The sequence below is a fragment of the Natrix helvetica genome (assembly GCF_964273705.1).
Source record: "Natrix helvetica genome assembly, chromosome: W".
Classification (NCBI taxonomy): domain Eukaryota; kingdom Metazoa; phylum Chordata; class Lepidosauria; order Squamata; family Natricidae; genus Natrix; species Natrix helvetica.
In genome coordinates this window covers 76,660,900-76,669,388 of record NC_138555.1, presented here as the reverse complement: position 1 = coordinate 76,669,388, position 8,489 = coordinate 76,660,900, and the positions used below count along the sequence as shown (strand labels likewise).

Genomic DNA, 8,489 nt, shown 5'->3' with positions numbered 1-8,489 from the left:
AGTGTCAGGGGAAATTTCACCCCGAGCTAATGAGGTGTAGACCGTCGGCTTTCCTAAAAAGCATATCTTCAGAAAAAGCTAAAATAAGACCCGATAACATGTTCTAATCAAAAACAAACTTTTAATATGAAAATAAAATGAAAACAAATCTATCTAATTGATATATTTGGCAAGAGCAATTGTCGTCCCCCTTCTTGGCAGGCGAACAGAAGATCAAAAAAAAGTCTCTGGAATGTGTGAGCAGGCGCGGTACATCACTTGCTGATAAGGCCTATGACCTATGCAGTAATCTCTCAGCACAGCTAGCAAACAATTAACGCAGTGACAGTGAGACATTTGCTAAGTGAGTTTTGCCCCATTTTACCACCTTTCTTGCCACAGTTGTTAAGCGAATCGCCGCACCTTCGTTAGTAACACGGTTAAGCGAATCTGGCTTCTCCCATTGATGTCGCTTGTCAGAAGAAGATTGTAAAAAGGGATGACATGACCCCGGGACACAGCAGCTGTCATAAATAGAAGTCGGCGACCAAGCATCTGGATTTCGATCACATGACCATGGGAATGCTGCCATGCTTTTTAAGTGTGAAAAAAAAATCATTTTGTTTCAGTGCTGTCGTATCTTTCCACAGTCACTAAATGAACTCTTGTACGTCGAATTCATGTAGGTTAAATACCCTATTTGAATTTGTCCATGTGCTCCGGGAGCAAATTCCTAAAATTCCTCATTTTATTATTAGCCTGTAGCCTGGCATTAGGCCAGCGATCTTCCCGGACAGCTGTATATCCGAACAGAGTTTAGAATCAGAATAGATCTGGAAGGGACCTCGGAGGTCTTCTAGTCCAGCCCCCGGCTCAAGGAGGAGAACCTATACCATTTTACATAAGTGACTGTCCAGTCTCTCTTCTTCAAAGCCTCCAGTGATGGAGCGTCCATCATTTCTGAAGGCAAGTCGTTCCACTGGTTAATTGTCGTCCCTGTCGGGAAATTTCTCCTTAATTCCAGGTTGCTTCTCTCCTTGTTTAGTTTCCATCCTTTGTTTCTTGTCCTGCCCTCAGGTGCTTTGGAGAATAGTTTGACTCCCTCTTCTCTTTGTGGCAGCCTCTCAAATACTGGAAGACTGCTATCGTGTCCCCTCTCAGTCTTTCTATTCTCATACATCTCAAGAAATAGCATGAAACTGCAGAGCAAAAGGGATAAATTAAAGAGAACAAAAGCAAGTTAGAACAGGTATTTTAATATTTACTTTCATCTTGAGACAGCTGGCATTCCAGTTGTAGTTGTGGCCGAGTGGTTAAGGCGATGGACTAGAAATCCATTGGGGTTTCCCCGCGCAGGTTCGAATCCTGCCAACTACGTAGTCAGGTGTTTTTTTCTTCCCTTCCCCTTTTATTGGGCTCAGGAGCCCAACTTTATCAAGTTAGGACTAAACCTTTTTTTGAAATGCTTTCATATTTACATTTCAGAGTTCCCCATCTATTAGTGATCTTCTGCATTTACTAGTCCCCTTCTATTCATGATGGAGGCTTCTCAATATTGCCCTAGTATTGGAAGGGAAATACAGACTGCTTCCAAGCCAGGATGGGGGAAAAACATTGGAAATAAAATGGAGGCTGGCTACAAGGAAGGAAGGTCTCTGTTTATTTTGTTTTCCGAAACTTCAGTGACAGCAGCATGTCTCTGGGGTGGCTGACAAAACGGCTGAGTGAGTGGATGGATTTTTATGGGGTTCTGGGGTTTGAGATGCTCCAGGGGGTTGTGCAATTATGTGAGCCTTGTGTCTTTTACTATTCCAATGGGGGTGCATTAATCCTATTAGGTCCTAAAGTTCCTGTCCTGTCCTTCTGCATTTATTAGTCACCTTTAATTCAAGATGGAGGCTTTTCAAGATTGCTCTAGTATTTAATGCAGGGATGATGCATCCTTAAGATGTTTTAACAAGCCATTAATTACTAACAGGCAAATACTGACTGAATAAAAGCAACCTGTTTAGCAAAGTTTAGCTAAACCTGTGCAGCAATGTTTAAGAAAATCTCATGTCCTCTGTTACCCACCCACCCCTTTATTGGTGTCCCAAAGGTGCTTTTTTTTCAAAAGGAAGATGTTTTGCTTTGTTGGAAGAAATGTCCTTCTGGGTTCAGTTCCAAGTGGGGAAAAAGACACTGGAAACATGGAAGCTGCTTGGAAAGATGGTTTAATGGTGGACAGGACCACATGGTTTGAGATCCTGGGCAAAAGAAACAGCACATGAGTGGGGGAGAGAGAGAGATTTATACCCTCTCTTGGACCCGCCTTGGAACTTCCTGTTCCTGTGTAAGGGCATGTATTCTGATTGGTTGTCAGACTCCCATGGAGGCACACAGGGGCAACTTTGTATTGTCTTGAGTCCTGTGCTTGGTTGAGCCTTGCTGGGTGATGTAATCTCCCCAGGTGCCTTATGGTGAGTTCTGTGGCTAGATGGATAGAGGGCTAATCCTATCACCCCCCCCCTCGAGGGCCGTATCTTTTATGTTGTAGATTAGCTGGCCCGGTCTTTATGTAGATAGGTTGGCACCAAAATATCTGATGGAGGGGGGGCAGAGAGCTGAGGTTCTGAGTTTGTCTTTAGAAACATGTTTTTCCTTTTCGGGAAATTATAATATTCTGCCTTTTTTAATATTTCCTAGAATATTTCATTTTCCTAGGAGAGGGGTGGGTGCTAACTTCCTACAGCTTCTCCTTCAAGAAGCTTTTTCAGTTCAGTTCCTTATTATTGTAGGAAACATCCCTCCCTCCCCCCCAAGAGAATGAAATATTTGGGGGAATATTAAAAGAGGAAGAATTTTATATTTCCCCAAAGGAGAAATGAAGAAACATGCTCTTGGAGGCAGAAAGCAGGCCCCAGTGTTTCTTAATAGCCTTCAGCAGGTGCCTGAAGTCTTTAGAGAAGGATATTCTGTGCCTATGAAGAAATCCAGGCCAGCCTATTCATAAACAAACCGCCTTCAGCCCAGCTCTCCCAGAAGTAGAAAAACAAAGGCTCCTAAAATCTACATTCCCCACCCAGCTCTAAGGACAGGATAGGATCTTTGGGACTGCAGGAAGTTAGCACCTACTCCTCTCCTAGAAAAATGAAATATTTTAGGAAATATTAGCAAGGCAGAATAATATATTTCGCTGGATGAGAAATGGAGGAACATGTTCTTCATATGAACCGTTCTTCATATGAAGAACGGTTGCAGGAACTGGGTATGTCTAGTTTAATAGAAAGAAGGACTAGGGGAGACATGATAGCAGTGTTCCAATATCTCAGGGGTTGCCACAAAGAAGAGGGAGTCAAACTATTCTCCAAGGCACCTGAGGGTAGGCCAAGAAGCAATGGGTGGAAACTAATCAAGGAGAGAAGCAACTTAGAACTGAGGGGGAATTTCCTGACTGTGAGGACAATGAATCAGTGGAACAGAAGTTGCCTCCAGAAGTTGTGAATGCCCCAACACTGGAAGTCTTTAAGAAGATGTTGGATAGCCATTTGTCTGGAATGGTATAGGGTTTCCTGCCTAGGCGGGGGTTGGACTAGAAGACCTCCAAGGTCCCTTCCAACTCTGCTATTGTATTGTATTGTATTGTATTGTATTGTATTGTATTGTATTGTATGTTTTAGGCAGGAAACAGACTCACTCTTAATAGCCACCACCCTCCTCAATAGCCCACAGCAGATGTTCACGCTTAAAGAGATAGCTAGGTCTATTCATAGGCAAATGCCTTCACCCAAGATCCAACAAAGATAGGATCAGCTCTCTACCCCTCTCACTATATAGCACCTGGGAAGATTACATCACCCAGCAAGGCTCAACCAAGCCTGGGACTCAGGACAGCTTACAAAGTTGCCCCTGCATAGCCCCATGGTAGCCTGACAACCAATCAGAATACGAGCTCAAACTCAAAAGCCCAGAGAGGGTATAAAACTTAGGAACTCTCAGCATCTCTTCCCTTTTTTTCTTCTTCACCCAGCATCTTCAAGCCATGTGATCCCGTCCACCATTAAAACCATCTTTTCCAAACAGCCACCGTGTTTCCAGTGTCTTTTCCCCCCACTTGGAACTGATTCCAGAAGGACAGTGAGAACTATCAACCAATGGAACAGAAGTTGCCTTCGGAAATTTTGGGAGCTTCATCACTGGAAGGTTTCAAGAAGAGACTGCCACCTGTCAGAAATGATATAGCCCCCGCCCCCTGCTTGGAGAGTGGGGTTGGACTAGATGACCTACGAGGTCCCTTCCAGCTCTGTTGATAAACCTGTTCCATTGAGACGTGGTTGGGATGCTAGACCTCGCCTGGTTTTCTAATTCTGACCAATCCCAAACATTCGAACGCGTCTTCCCCCCCCCCCCAGCCAATCAGAGGAGAGCGAGCCGGCTATAAAAGAACGCCCGCGACGGCTTCCCTTCATTCCAGTTTCCAGCGAGCGGCGGCGGCGGAGCGTTTAGAAGAAGGGATGGCTCGCACCAAGCAAACGGCTCGCAAGTCCACCGGCGGGAAGGCGCCCCGCAAGCAGCTGGCCACCAAGGCGGCACGGAAGAGCGCGCCGGCCACGGGCGGCGTCAAGAAGCCTCACCGCTACCGCCCGGGCACCGTGGCCCTGCGCGAGATCCGCCGCTACCAAAAGTCCACCGAGCTTCTCATCCGCAAGCTGCCCTTCCAGCGCCTGGTGCGCGAGATCGCGCAGGACTTCAAGACCGACCTGCGCTTCCAGAGCTCGGCCGTCATGGCCCTGCAGGAGGCCAGCGAGGCTTACCTCGTCGGGCTCTTCGAGGACACCAACCTCTGCGCCATCCACGCCAAGCGCGTCACCATCATGCCCAAGGACATCCAGCTGGCCCGACGCATCCGCGGGGAGAGGGCGTAAAGACGCGCAGCCTCTTGCGGGTGGTGTCGAGGGAGCAGACTGGAAAAGTCCTCGTGCTTTTAACGGCTCTTTTAAGAGCCATTCATCACTTCCAGGAAAGAGCTGGCTTCATTTCTAATTTTCATTTTAAAAAACAACGCCATTTAACTCTTAATACGTTGCTCAAAACTCCCCCGTTTCCAGCGAGAGTATTGCAACGTTTCCCGCAGCCTTAATTCTCTAGGGATGGTCCCGAGTCTTGGTGTTTTCAATTTACACTAATAATTAACGTGCCCTGCTTCTAAAGCCAGATGTAAATAAAAGATGTTTTTTTGTGTCTTTATTTACAGAGTGACCGATCGCCATTCTTGCGTTCTTTGCTCCCAGGCGAGTGTCAATTTCTGTGTTTTTTTGCAAAATTCGCTGGCTTGATCAGCGGAGGTGTAAGTAACATTTGCCCGTGCAAAGCGATCGCATGGGGTTCATTGCGAAGGTAGGTTGAAATACGAGCCTGCAACAGTAACTTCCCAGCAGCGCTACGGTAGTTAGCTACTACCGCTAAGTGACCGGTGCAGGGCATTGAATCTCTTTAACCTTAACGCACCCTCGGATTTGACTCTTATTTCTTGGAAGTTTTTTTTATTAAAAAAGGGACATCGACGAAGGTGGGATTCGAACCCACGCGTGCAGAGCACAATGGATTAGCAGTCCATCGCCTTAACCACTCGGCCACCTCGTCGGTATCTCAGCAAAGGTGGACTAAATTGTTCTGATCCTTAATACATCCGATGCTTTAACTATTTACTAATAGTTCCTGTGTTATTTTTGTCTTTATATTACATAAGGTGCTCGTAAGTATTTTGATCGCTGGGAAGAGTCACGGCACCCTGTATAACAAGCAGGTGAAACCTGCTGCCTTCGCAGTCTATTTACACTAGGGAGAAGGGAAGTGCTATTTACAGTCATTATGTTTCTTCAATTGGTTGAGTAATTTAAAAACAAGTCAGTTCAGCAAGATTATGAATACAGCTCAGGATTTGTGCGTGTAAAAAACTTAAGACCTTGCAGCTGCTTGAACTTCCATGAGGTGCTATTGACACAAATTATTAGGGTTTTTTTTTAATGAATTGGGCAGTCCTTGATTTACGACCACAATCGAGTCCAATTTTGTCGCTAAGCGAAACATCTGTTCATTTTTGCCCCATTTTAGGACTTCTCTTGCCGCTGTTGTTAAGTCGGTCACATGTTTGTTAAGGGAACCTGATTTCCCTGTTGGTTTTGCCAGTCGGAAGGTCACAAAAGGAGATTCTACTTTATGGTTGATCTGAAGTTAACCTTGGGAGTTGATCTCTGCTGATCTGAGTGCTGGTTCTGACGGAGGCTTCCCGAGAGCATGAAGCAAACTCCTAGTCCTGACAAAAACCCCTTTTATTTATTGACTCTGAATTCTGCTCATTCACACCCCGCAAAGTCTTTCAAGGGAGGATTTACAGTCACAGACCTCATCGGGCTTGGAGAGCTGCCAGGCTGATATTTGCAAAACTTGGCCAGGAGTCTCAGAGAGTCATGAACCAATGAAGTGAACTCATTGTCTCCTGCAAACTCCACTCCCCTTTCGCTCCTCTTTTATTTCCTCTGGGAGGGGCCCTTCATCGTCCACCTGTGGCCTTACTCCCAAGTCGACCCCTGTTCTTTAGCTGTTCCCTTGGTCTGGCAACTCTGCACATGCGCACCCTGAGGACAGGCTCCAGCTGTTCAGCTGCCTCACTGATGTCTGACTCTGAAGGCAGCTGCTAACTGGCCGCTGGGGAGGGTTTGTGTGTGCATTGCATTATGGGTATGTATGCGTGTGCGCTTTCAGCGCTCAACGAAAAGATTAACAATCACTGGCTTAGGATATTCTGAAAGGCTTTATTGGCCTACGTGCCATGCGGATCCCATGTGGTTGTAGGAGCCTGTTGATGTCCCAAAGGTGCTTTTTCGGGAGGCAACTGGACTTCCTTCGTTTTTTTTCTTTGAAGACATTTTGCTTCTCACCTAAGAAACTTCTTCAGCTCGGAGTCTATTGATTTCTGAGATGTTCTTGATTGTATGGCAGTGTGAGAGCAATAGACAATTTATATACCACTTCACAGGGCTTCACAGCCCTCTCTAAGCAGTGGTTGGAAGAAACGTTCACCTGGGTTCAGTTCCAAATGGGGAGAAAGACACTGGAAACATGGAGGCTGCTTGGAAAGATGGTTTGAATGGTGGACAGGACCACATGGCTTGAAGTCCTGGGGGAAAAGGGGGTCGCGTGCCTTGAAGATCTTGAAGAAAAAGGGAAGAGATGCTGAGAAAACGTCAGTTTTATACCCTCTCTTGGGCCCCGCCTTGGCGCTTCCTGTTCCTGTGTAAGAAATGTATTCTGATTGGTGGTCAGACTCCCAGCGGGAGGAGGTCTTAGCTAACTTTGTAGGCTGTCTGTCTTTTGAGAGTTAGGGGTGCAAGGGCCTTGTAACTTGACAGCTTTAAGACTTGCACACTTCAACGCCAGAGTTCCTGAGCCAACATGACTGGAGGAGGAATTCTGGGAGTTGAAGTCCACAAGTCTTAAAGCTGTCAAGTTTGAACACCCGTGGGTTTTTTTTTCTAAAGGGTTAGGGATACAAGGGTCTTGTAACTTGACAGCTTTAAGAATTGCGTGTTTCAAATGCCAGGGTTTCTGAGCCAACATTTTGGTTGCTAAGCAAGAGCGTTGTTAAGTGAGTTTCACCACAGTTTACAAGTTGGCCATGCCCACCCAGTCACATGGCTGGCAAGCCACTCCCACTCGGTCACATGGCTGGCAAGCCACTCCCACAAAGCAGGCCACACCTACAGAAGAGATTCTAAAAAAATTTGAAACCCACCACTGCTTCACAACTAAGAACAGCAAGGAGGGGGGGGGGATGTGTAATTACTCCTTACAAAAGGAAATTGTGCAGCGCACCCATTAAAATCCATTTTAAAGTCTTATTATCCTTTCATTCATATCCATATAGCTGCAGTGTATTATCCTCAAGTCATATCATTAAAACAGTAATGTAGCAGTGTTAACATCTGATTAATAAGTGCACGGAAGGTGTCATATTATTTGTATTTCTGACAATCGTGCCAATTTATTCCATAGGTCTTTTTATAAAGGTCTATTTTATAAAGGTTAGAAGTTGCAAATCATTTTGGCCATCCAGGAGAACAGTAATATATTTTCCACTCCCCCTTTTCTGCAACGAGGGGTTAAAATGATCCGGTTTGCACAAGGGCCGGTTAGCTCAGTTGGTTAGAGCGTGGTGCTAATAACGCCAAGGTCGCGGGTTCGATCCCCGTACGGGCCAACTCCTTTTTTTCAAGACTTTTAAAAAAGTATAATAAAATTAACGACAGGACAATTTCATTTTCGTTTAAAAGATAACAGAGTTAAATCCGGTATCGATTGTCAAAGTGCTTTCCCATCTTTTTTAAACACCATTGTTCATTGCAGAACTTGCAATCTCTGGAAATGTATTTGTATTTGGGAGAATTTTTTTAAAAAAATATTGGTGTCAAACATTTTAAAAATAAACAGAAGGAAGAGTTTGGAGCATAAAATTTGAAGTTTTGCAATAC

General features: G+C 45.3%; 1 protein-coding gene across 1 annotated transcript; it reads left to right on the top strand.

Annotated features, from left to right (window-relative positions):
• Positions 1–4,451: 4,451 nt before the first annotated feature.
• LOC309400879 (histone H3.2) lies at positions 4,452–4,966 on the top strand. Its single transcript, XM_081969599.1, has one exon. It carries the CDS (start codon positions 4,473–4,475, stop codon positions 4,881–4,883), a length of 411 nt encoding a protein of 136 aa, XP_081825725.1. The 5' UTR covers positions 4,452–4,472; the 3' UTR covers positions 4,884–4,966.
• The last annotated feature ends 3,523 nt before the right edge of the window (positions 4,967–8,489 follow it).

Bases quoted from the DNA above. Each gene is read 5' to 3' on its own strand.
- LOC309400879 (XM_081969599.1), top strand. From the start codon at position 4,473: ATGGCTCGCACCAAGCAAACGGCTCGCAAGTCCACCGGCGGGAAGGCG.